General features: G+C 32.4%; 2 protein-coding genes across 3 annotated transcripts in view; one reads left to right on the top strand and one right to left on the bottom strand.

Moving 5' to 3' along the window:
- LOC147069140 (neuroligin-4, Y-linked-like) overlaps nt 1-19,038 on the bottom strand; it is a 492,482-nt gene that overhangs the window by 437,226 nt on the left and 36,218 nt on the right. The gene's annotated exons all lie outside the window — the stretch shown is intronic.
- On the top strand, nt 970-3,280 carry LOC147069141 (uncharacterized). The gene has a single exon (XM_085951490.1). It carries the CDS (start codon nt 1,078-1,080, stop codon nt 3,085-3,087), a length of 2,010 nt encoding a protein of 669 aa, XP_085807616.1. The 5' UTR covers nt 970-1,077; the 3' UTR covers nt 3,088-3,280.

Here is a 19,038-nt window from a genome sequence, read left to right as displayed (position 1 = left end):
ATTAGCTCGTATTCTTGTTTGTCCGGTGGTTTTTTGTCCAGTACAAATCTTGCAATCGATTTTTAACTAACTTTACGACTAGCTAGACATTTGAAACTTTTAGAATACATCAGAACACGATGCCAATGCATTCTTTTAATACTTTTAGCCATCTTTAAGCAGAATTGAATTTATTTTCAGTTATTTCGGTTTTGTATGGAAAGTTATTTCTGAAAAATCCGTAAAAAGTAAAAGACTATTATTGGTTGCTAAGGAGGTGGTCCTAGCAACAAAATTAATAATATATACGTGCGTTACTATGGAAATCAAAATGAAATGTCAAAATGACATTTCAGTATTCTATATTTGTTTGTTTGTTTGTTTGTTTGTTTTTAATTTACTCCATATCTAGTACAAGTTTGAGCATATTGAGCATAATAATTTAAAATAAAATTTAAACACGTAGTAGGGTGACGCACCCAATTGTTGGCACTCCACCAATTTTCAGCACCCTTCAAGTTAACGTAAAAATATAAGATATGTAAGCATAGTTAAGTTTGCCAAGTATAAAAATTGTGTTTAGCAATTAATATTGTTTACGACAAGCAACATTCATCACACCAGGATTAACAAAATAGCGAGAAAATAGTGCGTCAAAAGTGCTCCGTTGTGTTTTCTGCCACGGTAAGAAAATGTTTCAATAGCCTTGCTATTTTGTCTACATCTAAGTGTTTATCAATAAACTGACGATTTAAATGATTGCGGGATAGAGCCAGGCATTTGAATTTAAAATTTAATTTAAGGTTAATTGTTCGTTGTCTATGTTTAAAGGGTGCCAACATTTGGTATCTTGATTGAGTAGTTTTCCTATTCTTGGCACATGTGCTAATAATTGGTTATTTTGATAAAGTATTATTTTTAACAGATTTTAATTTCTATAGCCTATATCATTAAGGCTCTAAGTAATTCCATTGATAAAAATATGTTACACTCGTTTTTTCCAAATGTTAGCCCCATGCTAATAATTGGTTTTGGCTTGTGCCAATAATAGGGTTAAATTATAGCTTGTGTCTTTATTTTCAGACTGAAGTATTCAAAATGGATCCAGTTAATGTGAAAAAGAGGAAAGAGAAGAAGAAGACTCTCGACAACACAATAATAAAAAGAAAAATATACAACCATGATAACTTGGTAAAAGCACTTGAGGCTGTAAAGTGCGGTATGAGTAAAAAACTGGCCGCAAAAACCTTTCATGTACCGAGAGGAACTATTCAGTTCAGGTTACGGAAAGTAGATCATCAAGACCTTCCAGGACCAAGTACAGTATTAACCAAAAACGAGGAAGAGACTTTGGTGAAATGGATTAAAGACTGTTGCCGCAAAGGATTTCCTAGAAGAAAACTAGATGTTCAATTGAGTGTTGCACATTTCATAAAGAAAGCAAATAGAAAGAATCCATTCAAAGATGGAATACCTGGTAATAAATGGTACCAACTCTTTTTGTATCGTCATCCCGAATTAAGTATACGTGCACCTGAGGCAGTCACAGCATCAAGTGCGGCAGTGTCAGAGCAAGATATAAGAAACTGGTTCATTGGAATTGAAACCTACTTAAAAGACAACAGTTACTTTACCATTCTCTCGGATCCAAGTCGCGTGTTCAACGGTGACGAGTCAAACTTTCAGCTATGCCCAAAAAGTGGAAAGGTTATTGCAATGAGAGGTGAGAAGGATGTTTATGAAGTAGACCATGCATCTGCCAAATCTGCTCTAACAGTTCTATTCACGTTTTCTGCCAATGGAGATACCACGCCTCCAATGATCATATTTCCGAATAAAAGGTTGCCTAAGGATATAACATTAAATGTGCCAGGAGACTGGGGTATTGGTTTGAGTGATTCGGGATGGATGAAGGCAGAGGTATTTTATGATTATATAAAAAACGTTTTACACCCTTATCTATTGAAAACAAAAAGACAACTCCCCGTTTTACTTTTTGTTGACGGACACAAAACGCACCTCTCTCTGGAAGTGAGTGAACTGTGTAAAAGCTTGGACATAGTTCTGGTAGCTTTATATCCAAACGCAACAAGATTGTTGCAGCCAGCCGATGTTTCAGCATTCAGGCCACTTAAGCAAGCTTGGAAAGAAAGTGTATTGAAGTGGAGGCGTGAAAACCCCTTAGCTGCACTCACAAAAACAGATTTTGTTCCTGTGCTCAAGGAAGCTGTCGTAAACGGCATTAAGCCTTCTACTGTTATAAATAGTTTTAGAACCACCGGTTTATGTCCATGGAATTGTGATGCAATCAATTTTAACAAATGCCTAGCACGTCAGAAAACTGTTGAAAATTCAAATACCGAAGAGAAAAACAATGACAATTTCAAAGAAAAGTCTCTATCAAAAGATACGTTTTATAACATAGTGGGAGAGAAAAAATTGAATGCCTTACAAACTCTTACCGAAGACTTTCTAATAGACAGTGACAAAATCCTGAAAAAGCTTTTGAACTATTTCCAACATGATGAAAAGCACCAAGAATCAGAAATATTACATGAGGACAACCTTACAGAAGAAATCACTATAGAAGAGATGCCAATTTTATTTATGGATATCCTTGATAACTCACAGTTTGATTTAGTTACTGTGCAGAAATCTATTGAAGAAATGGAAAAAAACAAATTTGAAAGAAAAGAACACAAAACTTTGCTTGAAAGTGACTTAGTTACTTTAGATAAAAACGAAATGGAGATTCCAGAAAGTGGTTTAATAGCAACGTGCAAAGAACATGTAGTTAAAGAATGCGAGATTATGGATATTATTAGTCAACAGAAAGAATATTTAACCCCTGTAAAATTAAGTGACGTTTTAGTAAAACCGAAAACACCTCAAAGAAAAGGCGTTAAACAAAGTGAAAGAGTTTCCTTTGTCTTAACTTCAGACGAATGGCAAAGCAAGGAAACCCAGAAACGGAGAGAAAAAAGTCTTAAAGAAGAACAAGTCAAGAAAAGAAAAGAGGAGAGAATCCAAAAACAAAAGGAAGTGAAAACTAAACAAGGAGAAAAGAAAAACCTTACAAAAAAAAACAGCAGCAACGTTAATAAATAAACAGAGTAAGAAAGTGCAGTTCGGACCTGTGCAAAATACAACTAAAAGAGAATGTCAAGTGGAAAGAGAACCTAATGTAAAAAAAGAGAATATGATACCCGAAACGAAAAGAATCAAAGTACTGGCCGATATAAGATTGAACAAGCCTCTGGTGCCAATAGTTAACCAACAAGTCTCGAATCCCATAGTTGATGAAGACAAGAAAAATGATGGGATTAGAGATCCTTTTGATAAAATTTTAAGCAGGCGTAAGAAATCATACACGGTGGAAGAACTTGAAGCCATTTTAAATGATGATGATTAAATATTTAAACGGTTAACATCATAAGAACTTACGTAATTTATTTTAGACACCTAAATATTTTTTGAGAATTTTTGATCTCAATTAGTTCCTGAATTTATTTAAATATAATCATTATTTCTTTTGAGGTTTTTTAAAAATAATGTTACCTAATAATAAATGTATGAATACTAGTGTAAAACGTGTTTAATTTGCATGATTAATACACTTTTTTGGATCGCTATTAACTGTGCCAATAATTGGAAAAGGTTGTGTCAATAATAGGAAAAAGTATGCCAATAATTGGAGTAAGGGCCAAACTCAGGAAATATCACAATTGTGTGCATATGCACAATACAAAAGTGTTATTGGAAGTATTCAAATAAAAGTTAAGTAAACATATTATTTAAATCAGAAACATAGGAACTTAGAAAGATAATTGATAGAATACTGTGCGAACTTGAACTGCTCAGTTCCCTTAAAGTGCCAATAATTGGGTGCTTCACCCTATATAATTCTTTTTATCTTGTAATTATTTTTCTATAATACATTGTGATTTACTGAACTTTATAACTCTTTATTTTGATTTCAATGTTGATTATAATATTATAATGTAGGTATTTTAAAAATTCTTCATTCAAAACAAGATGACATCCAAGTTAAGTATAAATTAATAGTAGAACTCTACGTGTCATAACCTTTGAAGGAAAAAGTTAAAATGATTTGCGTAGCCACATAGATATTATGTAAATCTAATTCTCTTGGTATTGTATGGTAAAATCGGTTCCCTGACAAAATAGAACAGTGGCAAAATAGTACAACGATAAATATAACTATGACCTTTCAGGAAAAATATAAATTCTCTATTATTTTGATAGATTTTTAAGAGTACAGATTTTCAATACGCCACAATAAATCAAATTATATACCTAATTTCTGCATTTCTAATCGCTAGAAAGCCTCAAATAAACTGGACTTAACTCGGTGTTGCCGGTTAGCTTAGGATATTTCATCTTATTCAATATAATATGTTCAAAATGATTGGGTGACCTAGTCACAACGAAATAATGACCTAACCTAACCTAAAGATTCCACAAAAATTAATGTTTCATTTTTCCTCTGGCTGTTCTGTTTTGTCACTGTTCTGTTTTATCATGTTCTGTTTTGTCCGGTTACTGTTAAAATCAGAATTAGAGATGATGGATTATTAAGCAGTTCCGTGTACAAGTATAATGCTTTTTAATATAACTTAATACATAGCAGGGTGCATCCATTGTTGAATGAAAGCCTTCCTTATCTCTCTCTACTCCTCTCAGTCTTTTGTTACTCGCCGCCGCGTACATCCACCTCAGTATGTGAGTTCGTCTATCCAGGGGATCTTAGGGTATCCCTGTGATTGTTTATTTCTCCTTGAGTTCTACAGTATGACGGTATTTATCCACCGCTTGTTAACTCGCTGACCAATATGTCCACCCTATAGCTATTCGATCTCTACTACATCACGTACTATTGTCTGCATTCTTATCCTTGGTTTCTTTTGTGGTTTTCCTATCTATTATGGTTTTTATGTACCTTTCTATATCACGTTGCGCTACTCTACTAATTTTACATTGAAAATCCATGTTTCAAGCGCATACGTGAGTATTGGTGGAACACATTAGTTGAATACTACACTAAAGATACAATAAAATGTAACTTTTGAATATATTATTCAGGCGCGCAAATACACTCAATGCATATTTGATTCTATGAGAAATCTCATCACACATAACACCGAATTTATTCTCCAGCGGATTTGACATAGCAAAATACCCAGACGTGATGCTAGATCAATAAACATGACGTAATATTATGCTCCTTTTATTCTACAGTGCTAGAATTACGTTCAACTAAATCAAACTTTTATAATCCTAATTTCAAAAGTATTTACATACCAGACAATCTACGTTAAAATTAACAAACATCCGGAAATATCTTCAAAATTAAATGTTTGTTATAATCCTGGATACAATTAATAGTTGTTTTTGGTATGTGTGATCCGCCCAATAAATTTACCTTTTTTTGTTTGCATTGGGTAAGAAGGGAAATATGAAAAAAGCACGCGCCAAAATCGGCACTTTGATTTTTTAACGTTGTATTAACATCAATTTTCTGACTTTCAGGTTAAAATTTTGACTTCGATTGGTTATATGAATATTATTTAAAATAAAGTACAGAATTTAGCTTATAATTATAAAAGATCATAATAACTTAAGTATTTTTTGTTGATTAATATTGTTTTCTTTAGACACTCCTTCTTTCTAGTAAGTTTTAATAAGCGTTATGGAAACTTTTCCTTCATTAAAATGAGATTATGTCTTTATCTATATCTGTCTAAAGCCATTTGTCTCCAGTTTTCAACATTTTTAAATTTTACAACAAAGGTCGACCAAATTTTCGATTATTCTGTGACTTCAGTCACGTAGTGTGAATAACCCAGCCATTTAAACAATATAATATTGTCTCTAACACACTAACTGGAGAATACTAGTTTTGAGTAATTTGACTTTGAAGCTTTTAAAATGTTTGAAATGGTCTATCATGTGAGTTTATTAGGTAATCATAAAATGGATGACTTTAAAATAACTGTTTATTTATTAAGAAAGTTTCCGGATGGAAAAGTATGAAATAAGGAACATTTAACTATGTCATTTTTTTGAATTAGTGTCTTCAGCCAGAACAATGAAGATATAATGTATAATTTATGAGCTTTTGTACAAAGTATACAGCTTGTTATTAAATCCATACCACGCAGCACCCTCCACGCAAATGAGCTTAGTTTTCTTTCAATATAATGTATAAGGAGTTTTCTTGAGCAAATTAATAAGAAACTTATGCTAAACTTTACAATTAACAGTTAGCTTTCAAATGAATTTTTCTAATAGTATGTCGCTATGTGAAAACAACTGTAAAATAAAGTGAAAAAAGTCGATTTTGATATATAAGTATGCCAATAGATTGCTGAAATCTATACCTACATAAGACATAATGAGACTAAGAAAAATGTAATACTCCATTTAAAAGACCAGTGTTGAATTTATTAAAAAAAATAATGTAACATCAAAACAACATTGGGATAACTAAAATAACCCACTGTGATGTTACAAAAAACCTTATTATTGTATAAACTGCAAAAAATAACAAAATATACGTCATACCTAATATAGTTAATAATTTGATTTGTATTTAAAACTAATATTTTTTACTAATTTCACTGCTGTTTTCAGGTAACGGTATTCAGTGTGTGTAATATTAGGAATACCATTATTTCTCTAAATACTAATTAAGCTATCAAAAAAAAAATGTTAAAGTTTACCTAATAACTTTATTATTATGACATGAATAAATTTCGTTTGATTTTTTTTTTATTCTAAACCAACTTATTACTTTGTATGTATAGTATTTATTACTTGCTTTATTACAAATTATTTCTTTGTATTTAAATTTCATGTTCTAAAGGTCATGAATAATAATTTAGTCGGTAGCTATTAATAAAGAAATCAAGTTTAAAGCTAGTCGTCAAAATAAATAAATAAAATGGCAGCTGATGAATATAAAGCACTTTGTAATCATCATCCGTTTCAATTCTATTAAGCTAACAAATGGACCTGCATTTGATATTGTAATTTTAATAATATTAAGGACACTTTATTTCACTAATCGCTAATTTTTTATTAATATGTTTTCAAAAAAACAGTAATTTATAAATAAAAGTCCTAAATGTACCTGGTGGAGTTGTGTATAAATAATTACAAGATAAAAAGAACTTGTTATATACCACGTTTTTAAATTTTCTGTTGAATCATAATATAAACTTGACAATTAATAATTTAAGACAAATAAGGCAATTGTCAACAAATCATTTTTTGTTTATTTTGCAACAAACAAACAAATATAGATTAAATATTAAATAAATATCATTTTGATTTCTATAGTAACGCACGTATATATTAATAATTAAGTTGCTAGGACCACCCCCTTAGCAACCAATAATAGTAGATTGGATTACGGATTTCTTCCGAAATAACTTTTCATGCAAAACAAAATTAACTGAAAATAAATTCAATTCCACTTAAAGATTGGAATAAATAAAACAATGCATTGGCATCGTGTTCTGATAATATTCTAAAAATTTCAAATGTCTAGCTAGTCGGAAAGTTAGTTAAAAATCGATTGCAAGATTTGTATTGGATAAACAACCACCGGACAAATAAGAATACGAGCTAAGAAAAACGTGGTAAAATGGCGGAGTATAGAGATGACCGACTTTGAAACAAACAGCCTCTAATCTATAAATTTACTAAACATATATTTGTTGAACACTTTATGCTTTAGGCATAAGCATATAAGATACTTTTATTGAAACTATTACTGTTGAATGTCAATAATATTGTACAGATGATGTTGATTTAAGATCGTAGCAATTTCTATGTGCGACCCCACTTAGAGGACAGGTATTCTGAATTCGATACATTATTGAAATCACGTACCTGCCGCAATCCATATTGTAAAGTGTTGGAAACTCTGGAGAGGACTTAAGGCAATTCTCTGGAGATACAAGCATAATGGTTATCGACTTAGCCGTTTTACACTGTAATCTGTTAGCAAATAGTTTTGAATGGTAATCCGATCTGAAATTTTGCTGGAAGTTTCGGTCGGCGCTAATCCTAGCTTCCGCCGGAAACAAAATCATTCAGAACACGATTAAAATGTGTGCGTAAGTCAAGTGGAATGTATGTTTTGAGATCCAATTTATGAGTATGGTGAATGATAGATTGTAGTACATTTCTCAGAAAAAATTATAAATTATATTTATGTCAGGTTTTTAATCTGAAAAAAACCTTCGAAAGGATATTTGTGCCGCTAGATTTCAAAATCAGCCAAGTCCATAGTAGATGAATAGGAGAAAAACAGCTTTTTGTTATCTCAAATACACAGTCACAAGGGTGAAAGTTTATATTATTTCGAGTATAGAATATTTAAAATTAATAAATTCCACATTTTAATAATGCAGACATGTTAGAAAGCAGTAGTTATTCAGCAATTCACAAAAAAGTCAAAAATACCTAAAGGTGGACTTGGCTGAATTTGAAATGTAGCGACACATTTAATGTTATCATTTATGTATTGAGATAGCTTTTGAATTTAAACATTTGGATTTAAGCAGGATTTAATAGTAAATCATCTACAATTTTTAATGTAATATTATGTTATCCCTGTATTTAGAGTAGACACAAAAGGGAATGAATATGTTTTTCATAGATATTGAAATAGAGAACAACTGTTTGGCGTGATAGTAAGTAAAAAATATGGTCGTAAGCTAAGTTTTGAAACTAAGATACTCATATTTTTAAATCAAAATTAACTGCTTATGTGTGAGCATAATTCGCACATACATACGAGAGAATATTGGTAGTATATTAATTTTATGTCTCCTTTTTAAATATAATTTCCGAATTTTTTCAAAATTATTAAAAATGTTTTCTCAATTTTTTTCTATGGTAAGGAAGAATGGACGCTAAACCATGACATTTTACGGAGAGTTGAAGCTTTCGAGATTTGGCTCTATAGACGTAACCTCAAAATTACTTGGACTGCCCGGGTGACAAAATGTTGAAATTCTTAATCGAGTAGGAAAGGAACGAGAAGTTCTGCATAGTATTTTGGGCGTTGAGGATGATGATGATGAAGTCGAAGATGCATGCATGAAGGAACGTAATGGTTGGTATAATAGATGTTACAGCAGTTCAGATTACAATGACAAACTTATGATAGGTACGGAGCCGAGGTCCGCACCTCGGTACAATCAGATGTTGAGCGAAGCGATATAGAGACTGCGATGGTAACAGACTGAAAGCGTATCTTTGAGTGACCTTTGATAAATTATTCTTCATTATTTATATAATCAAAAGTAATACATAAACATTATATTCTAGTACATAATTATCTTTAACGAGTCAGCGGTTTAAATTCGAGTACCTGTGAATGTTATATATTATTACAGTCAGAATATAATATGAGACTATGGAAATTGATATTCGACTACTTTTCCATTGCGATAGCGTATTTCGTATCGCCATTCAATCTGCTGATACAAATAAAAGTTGTTTACTGGAATATGATTCGCTGGTAATATATTGTTGCGGTCGAATAATTTGATACATTAAAAATAGATATTTGATCGCTAACATACTGACAGATACAGTATCAAAGCCAGAAAACTACAGTACCTCGGTCACATTATGAGATGACAGCAGTACAGCATTCCCCAACTTGTCATCCAAGGAAAGATCAATGGTAGGCATAGCAGAGGATGGACTCCGCATTTCATAGATTAATAATCTCCACTGAATTGTATCCATAGACAGATTATTATTTTTTCCGACCATGTCCGATCCTAATAGGATCATATGGGCCTCCACAGAGTAGAGATTTGTATTAACAGATTTTGTTTTTTACGAGAAATGGATGTCAGCCACTTGCTCAACCTATTAGGTCCATACCCTGACTCACACACAAATTGAAAAACAATATTATGTGTACTTGCCAGACCCAGGATTCGAACCTGGAACCCACGTGGCCAAACTCCGCTAAGGTATTGCGCAATAATAAGAAGAATTTACAATTAAAATGTTACTATTTTCCATGTCGAATCATATAAGGTTCAACTTGGATCGAAATTCATGATAAAATTATTATATTTTAATACAATTATCTTTCATGTAGCTAAATAAGTTCTTAAACTCTGCCCCTTTTAAGTGGGAGTATATTGAAAAATTCCTTAAGATAATAATTCAAGTTAGATTACGACCAAATATATTACGTTATATTATACTCAAAGGCATATTTTATATTATATATTTTGGACCATTATATTAATTTTATTACCAGAGACCTTACCCCTTCACTTAGTAATACTTTTAGTGTAGATAAAAACCATAGAGCACTAAACTCACTTAGTTCCATAAACGTATCGTAAATTTTTGACGTAATAAAATATATTTCTTTATCGTAATGGCAACCTTGTTCGAGATGATGTATTGATGCTTGCAATGTTAAGTGGTATTACGGACAAAATGAGTTTTTATAATGGAAAAATAAATGAAGAAAAATGATGGTTATAAAGACATTTTTTTTTTTTTAATTCTGCGATGTAATTATTGAAGGTCGTTGTTTATTTATCTTGGTGCAGTAGTAGACAAAGTTGTTACAATGGTCAGAGTAAGATAATGGTGTAGAGTGATCAAAGGTTTGGTGATATTTATAAGAGACTGATTCGAGTGACGTTATGGTTATCTATGTCGAGTGAAAGAATCGTGACAATAGTAGTGCGTCCCGTGACGGACTCGATAAGTGAGTGAGGGCTCACGCGTTTATAATAATATAGTTAATATTATAAGTTCATTTGACATGTCTTTGGAAGTGGATGATGAAGTGGAGGAAATAGAAAGTCGTTGTTGCGTGGATGGAGGAGTGTTTGGAGGAGAATTTATTAATCATCGTTACAAGAACATAGTACATAATACTTTAACAAGGATGTAACGTGAGATTAAAATCGCTGGTAATGATATACTGGAGACATTGCTGTGATCAAAAGATTGATTATGTTAATGTACTGAGAGACTTGATTCGAGTGAAGTGATGGTTATCTACGTCGAGTGAAGGACTCGTGATGATAGTAGTACGTCCCGTCACGGACTCGATGAGTGAGTGAAGATTCATGCATTTTCCTTCAAATTTATATAAATATAGTACATAATAAGATTAACAAATCATAATAGACCCTACTGATCTATTTATATTTGAGGAAATGCTGACTTTTATTTCGCATTATTGTTTTGTTTTGACAACAAAACAAACTTATTATTAAAGTATCACTCATTTAATGCTGCGTGGTATGATTGCTACAAATCTATTATTCTACGGACTATACATCCATTATCAGAGCGGCTATAACTGAAAATGTTTTTTTTTTTGTAAATTCTACGTAATGCTAGAAACAGAAAATACAATGTGTTAATTCAATATAATCTTTATTAGTTTATTATTCAAATTTTTTTATTGAAATTGAAGTTCTGAATTCTCTTGGCGAAGAGATAAAAGATAAATAACTAACAATTATTGAAGTGGATATCATGTGGATTTTTAAGGTTAAACCTTTTCCGTACGTGTACAAAAATTTCCGGTAGAGGGATGCACATGCGTGAGGATAAAACGTTGCTTTAAAATATAATTATTAAGAATAAATGGTGATTTTGAACATATATTGTGTATTTATAGCTAACACTAATTATTCTGAAGTATTACAATAAAAGTTTGTTCAAAGTAGACTTTAGAGATACTCCCAGACATAATAATATATACATCTGAATACCTCACATGAAAAATCAGTACATCGTAATACGCACGATTAACAACTGGTTTGGTGAGGTCGGGATTGGTTCGTGGAAACATTATGTAATTCTGTATTCTTATTTTAAGTCAGTCTTTGGTCACTGCTACTGACACATTTCCACACATACACAACTGATGAAACCGAATTTTAAAACTCAGTATCTTGTGATACACCTGATTAAAACCTGTGGGTCTATTCTGTACTTATCGACCTCTACAGTGATAAAGTGATAAAAAATATTACCTATCAAACTTGGAGTAGGTTTGTATCAAAGTATTAGTACAACAACGCCTCTTGTTGCTGTTAAAATATAGCTCTTATTGCAACAATTACAATCAATTTATTTTGATTGTTAAAATCAGTGCTAACACTTTGATACAAACCTACCCTAAGTTTGATAATATCTATCACTTTATCACTTTAGCGGTCGATAAGTATAGAATAGACCCATTGGTATGGTGCATGGATACATTATGTAGTTAATAATATTGTGACCTAATAGATACTATAGAGTTGGCAATAGTGGTCAAAACCGCTTATATTCATTATTGTATTATATAACGTAATTGGTTTTTATTTTATTACATTTAATACTTTGATAATATGACAAAATTATTCTTTTTATACACAGTGAAAAGTTTTCACGCAGAGCTTTGACCGTTAATAACTTCGATAACTTATTATGAGCAAACTTATGCGTATTTACACTGAGAATTTAGTTTTGAATTCAATCAATACATATGGGAAATTTACATCAAAGTCACCAACAATGAATTCATGATAGAGATTCTACTCATTTTAAGTTTGTTTTTGAGTAGTTCCGATACATTTATAAACAATATTTAATTACATTGTCTATTTTGATAACTCAGGAACTGTTTATTTTAAAAAATATCAAAAATTGATGGAATTCAAACTGATTTGTACCAACCACATTTAACTCCAAGTAGGCTGACTTTAATTACCATCCGATATAAAAATTGGTAGTGATCTAACATTTTCAAGAGATAAATGTGTTATGAGGAAGTATAGTGTAGGTGTATAAATGCAAACATCGCTATAAGATTACATCTTGATAATGACCTCTGCAGCGAGCCTGAAACGTCGAGGAAAGAAGGAAGAAGTACACGCTGTGGAAACCCAAAAGTCTATTACGTTAAAAAACAACCATGCAAATATCAAACATTATAATATTACTACATTTACTCCACTTATTTACTAAATAAAAAACGACTACAAAATATCAAGGTAAACTCCATAGTTGGTAGATTGAATGCATCAACTATAATGTCATATTCGTGGACGATAGCTAGCAGTGGCGAAGGGTGGAGGTAGGCTGTTAAGATTCGCTATAAATAGTGCACACTAAACTTTTTTAGTCATATGTATTTTTTTTTAATGAACTAAGACTACAATTTACAGATGGTGTTAGTTAGTTTTTAAAAATCGATTAAACCATGCCTAAACGAAACCATAATAGTTTTGGTCTAATTTGGGGAATACGACAAAATTGTGGATACTTTTTCATTCATAGTTATTTGTTTTCGTTGGATTAAAAATACATATTACACATATTGTTGGTTATTTTTTAAAATTCATTAAGCCCTGACTAAACCAAACTATAATAAATAAAAAATATTATTCTATTTATAAAATATTCAAAGTTATGTATGATTTAATTGCATAATTTTAGATATTTTATAAATAGACATGTATTTTTTGACTATTATCTATTATGGCTTGGTTTCTCAGGGTTTAATTGAATTTTGAAAACTAACCAACACTATCTGTAAATTGTAGTCTTATTTCAATGAAAACAAATATGTATGTCTGAAAAAGTTTAATGTGCACTATTTATGGCGGATCTTAACAGCCTACCTCCACCCTTCGCCACTGATAGCTAGTGTGTAATCTCAGGTCGCATCCGGATTTTTGTAAGTAAACAGTTCACCGCAGGACACTTATTCGTGCGCCGCAGTACGTGAAACATGAGTTCGTGTAACATTTAGGGCTTGCGCAGACAGAGAGCGGTCGGAGTTCTGCGTTCAACCGACCGTTGACCGCTAACGTTCAGGGACAGCAGACAGGTGGCGGTCAACAATAAGCGTTCCATTTGTTAAAAAACGTTGTACTGACACAAGCGCTGCATAATGCGACACCGCTATATTCCGACTGCGAGTGGAAGTGAGAAAGCACCGCTGTTGCGTACTCACTCCCCCGTGTGGTTTCGCTCTATGTTGTGTGACTGCTCAAATTCCTATGACGGGACTGGACGGGAGGTACGGCGTTCTTTGTAATTCCGGGCATAGAACTCCAGAACTCTAGCGTTCCAATTGATCGGCGTGGTCTGACCGCCGGCTGTGTACCCATACAGTATGAAGTCCATAAAGTACAAAGAACGCCGAACTCCGAACGCGGAACGCAGACCGCCTGACCGCGCTCTGTCTGCGCAAGCCCTTAATCAAATAACGAGTTCTTCGTTGAACATTTCAACGTGGAGTATATTTGTACGTATGCTACAACATGTGGAGATGTCTTTACTAGGTTAGGTTAGCTTAGGTTAAGTTAGGTTAGGTAAGGGTTAATCTAATTGGAACAGTACTATTTGCAAACTTTCGTCGCATTTTGTAAGAAACGTAAAAATGTATTCCACGGTGAAATGTTCAACGAAGAACTCGTCATTTTGATAAAATGTTATACGAACTCATGTTTCACGTACTGCGGAGCACGAATAAGTATCCCACGATGAACTGCATACGTACAACTTACATGTGACCAGTTAATAGAGTCTATTAGTTATATACGTTTTAGCAATATTGATTTAGTTAATATATTTTTTTTAAGTTTCTTATCAAGAAATGACCTTAAGCAAATACTTTTTCTTTCAATTTGCTCTACAATCCGGTGTGGATCTTTGTCACCTCACCAGGATAATTTTTGAAGAGGAATTAATATTAATTAATAACACTTTTTTGATCAACGTACATTGAAAAACAATATGTGATTTTTGTTATACTCTAGACTTAAATCTGAGACCCTCGACTCACCAAATAGATACCTTACCACTTAGTCATTGCGGTAGCAAATAACAAAAACAGATACGTCCACATAATAATAATATGGTCAATATCTAGCAAGAAGTACGTCAAAAATCTATGTAAAATTTTACACAATATGTACCTAATAGTAAATATTTACAAGATAAAAAGAACTTTTTATGTACCACGTTTTTAAATTTTCTGTTAAATTATATATACTTGGAAATTTCGATGTATTAATATTTTAGGACAAATAAGGCAATTGTCAACAAATCATTTTTTTTTGCTATTTTGCAACAAACAAACAAATATAGAATACTGAAATGTCATTTTGATTTCCACAGTAACGCACGTATATATTAATAATTTAGATACTAGGACCACCCCCATAGCAACCAATAATAGTGGATTGGATTACGAATTTCTTCCGAAATAACTTTTCATACATAACAGAATTAACTGAAAATGATTTCAATTCTACTTAAAGATGGCTAAAAGTATTAAAAGAATGCATTGGCATCGTGTTTTCATATATTCTAAAAGTTCAAATGTCGGGAAGTTTGTTAAAAATCGATTGCAAGATTTATACTGGATAAACAGTCACCGGACAAACAAGAATACGATCTAAGAAAAACGTGGTAAAAACATCCCAAAATTATAATATTATGAACAAAATGTACTCATTATTTAAAGTAAATTTACAATTAATGATGACATGTACGATTTTATTTTTCATAAATGTATTGGAAATGATGACTAATAAATTCTTCCTCTTGGTCGTTCCTTGATGGCTAAGGATCGGAACCATCTTGGATTTTTTTAATTTTTTTAACGATTTAAACTTTCTACCAGTTTCGATTCTCTGCTTCTATCAAGGCAGAGCGAATGCTGGCCTCTGTCAGGTCATTCACTGAGTCACTTGAGCGTGTTGAAACTCTTCATCTCTTTTGCCTATCCTGGAGGCTACATAAAACCACCAGTTTATCTGATCCGCACCAAACAATATGTTCAAAAATTGCAGAATACAATATTTCAGATATACTGTCAAAGAACCGTGCCTTTATCAGCAGTCTCTGCTTAAATGACGAGTTCGTCCTATGCTCAGTCGAAGAAATACGAAGCATTTGGCGTCAACACCATATTTCGAAGGCATCAATTGGCTTTCGCTTCCTTGTCTTCAGGGGTCATGACTCCGGCACCGTACAAATATATGGAGAACAACGATGTTTCTATAGTCTAAGACAGGGGTCGGCAGTTTGTCAAGTGAGAAGAGCCAAATTGTCAAGGAAACAGGATAACAAATGTACCAGAGAACCGCATATATGTAATATACATATTTTGTATATAGATTTTTAGGGGGGGAAAAGTTCAAGATTTTTCATTAAAAAAATAATAAGAATGGCGTCAATTTTGATAGTTTTACTATATCTGGCAAATAGTTACTTATTTTTAATTAAATACATGATTGTAAATTTTCATCCGTTATTCCGCTTCTAAGTTTATTTTTTAATTATTTCGTAGATGAGAATTTTTGTACGCATATATTATTATGTAGAGCCAAAGATTGTGAGAATACCAAAAGCTTGCTTTTTTAATGCGTCATATTATTATGTTTCAGACAGACTATTCTAAGTACCATTATTATTGTTTCTATTTTAGGCAGTTTTTTTATAACTTTCCACGCTGAGAAATCAAATTAGATTTCTCTCTTTCGAGTTTTTCCAAGCGGCTGGTCAGATCTGTGGATTTTTTGGTCCAGTTCTTTGCTTTTTAAATCTATTAACTGCATTTGGAGTGAAAAATCATTTGTATCAAACGGTGTCAAGTTAAGTTCATTGATATTTATTTTGAGAGGGCGTATGAGTCTTAAGTTTGTTCGGCAGCTCTACCTCATTAACTCATAAGTTATAGTGCTGCTTGTGATGAGGTGAAATTGGAATTTATGTCTGAAGAGCCGCAAACGTCTATGCAAAGAGCCGCTTCATCTGACCCCTGGTCTAAGAGAACAACTTATGAAAATAATATTTATTATATGAATAATATTTTATTTTTAAAATAAAATACGATAAAAAAATTAATTAAATTTAAACCAATCAGTGTAATTCATACACAAAAACGTAATTTTTTACTAATGTTGAATTATCAGTCTTTAATATTAGATGCCTATGATATGTACCTCAACTAACTGCTGATAATCTGACTCGTGATAGATATATTAACCCAGCATTGCATAATAATATTATATTACAAAATAAATATTGTTTATTTAGATTTCGATGTTGAGAAGTTGTGTTTATTTTGTTATTACATTATCAAGTTTAATACTAATAACGTTAATGATTTACGATTGAATTTATGCAAATTATAATAAATAATTAATAACACAAAAGTGGATCAAATAATCAAAACTCCCGGTAGACATTATAAAATAGTTTCAACCGAAACTATTCTGAAACTATTCAAGATAAATATGTATTTGAACAGAAAGTTATGCGGAAATGTTTTATTCAACTCAAAATGATCAAATAATGGCCAGGCCGTAACACGCATCTCCACTCAATCAAATACAACCGGGCTCCGGTTAAAATAACTGTCGGAGTCTCGTGAAAACTTCATTAACCAGTTGTTGTGTATCCGTGCCTAGAGGTGGGGCAAAAAAAACTAAAAATCAGTTAGCTTTTTGACGAAAATATTTAAAAAAAATATTGCTATACCTATTATTAATTTAATATACTTATAATTTTTTGGCAAACTCTTTTCCTATACAACGTCCTATGCGGTTACATGTAAATTGTTTGTATGCAGTTCATCGTGGGATACTTATTCGTGCGCCGCAGTACGTGAAACATGAGTTCGTATAACATTTTATCATTTTTTTAACATTTCACTGTGGAATACATTTATACGTATCTTAGAAAATGCGGCGATAGTTTGCAAATAGTACTGTTCCAATTAGATTAACACTAACCTAACCTTACCTAGTAAAGACATCTCCACATGTTGTAGTAAACGTACACATATACTTCACGGTGAAATGTTCAACGAAGAACTCGTCATTTGATTAAATGTTACACGAACTCATGTTTCACGTACTGTGGCGCACGAATAAGTGTCCTGCAGTAAACTGTTTACGTACAAATTACCGGGTATGGTCCTATGCTGGCAAATCGAGCTTCAATATCGGGGCCATACCGAAATAAAATTTGATATAAATAAAAAGTATTTCAAGTTATAGACATTTATATTTTTATAAAAATCGATGTTTTTTAAAATAAATTTAAAAAAAATAATAAAACTACGAGGGTGGGTCAATAAGTCCTTAGAAAAGCCGACAAGTGGCGCGACTAGTACTGTGAGCGGTTTGTTTTCATGCAGCGGCACTACCGATTCAGTATGCTGCGAAGTTTCAATCAGATTGGTCGGGTTGTTGTGTGTTTTTCGTACATTTAAAAAAAAAATTTGCTTGTGGAAAATGGAAAAATGGAAAATGGAGAAAATTGAGTTTAGAGCTGTTATTAAACATTTTAATATAAAAGGGTTAACAGCAAAGGAAATAAAAAATGAGTTGGATTTAGTTCACGGCATATCTGCTCCTTCACTTGCAACTATTTATAACTGGTTAAATGAATTTAAACGTGGTCGTACATCAACAAAGGATGAACCACGCTCAGGACGTCCTGTAGAGGTGACTACACCAGAAATGATCAATAAAATCCACGATATGGTGTTAAGTGACCGAAGATTAAAGTTGAGTGAGATAATTGAGGTTACAGGGATCTCAAAAGGTAGCGTCATTTCTATTTTACATGACAAATTGGGCATGAAAAATATTTCTGCAAGATGGGTGCCGCGTTTGCTCACAGTCGACAATAAACGCAATAGGGTGGTGGCCTCTAAAGCCCTGTTGTCGCTCATGCAACGCAATCCGGATGAATTTTTTCGTCGCTTTGTGACTGTAGATGAAACATGGATACACCACTATACTCCCGAGACGAAAGAACAGTCAAAGCAGTGGATTGCGAAGACAAACCATGTCCAAAGAAGGCGAAAACCGTAAAATCAGCTGGTAAGGTTATGGCTACTGTATTTTGGGATGCACGTGAAATTATTTTCGTTGACTATTTGGAAAAAGGAAAAACAATAACAGGGGATTATTATGCATCTTTATTGGACCAGCTAAAAAACGAAATTGAAGAAAA

This window comes from Rhyacophila brunnea, unplaced genomic scaffold, assembly GCF_057557595.1.
Source record: "Rhyacophila brunnea isolate RB1 unplaced genomic scaffold, BYU_Rbru_1.0 scaffold_24, whole genome shotgun sequence".
Taxonomy (NCBI): Eukaryota; Metazoa; Arthropoda; class Insecta; order Trichoptera; family Rhyacophilidae; genus Rhyacophila; species Rhyacophila brunnea.
This window is presented reverse-complemented; position numbering and strand designations above follow the sequence as displayed.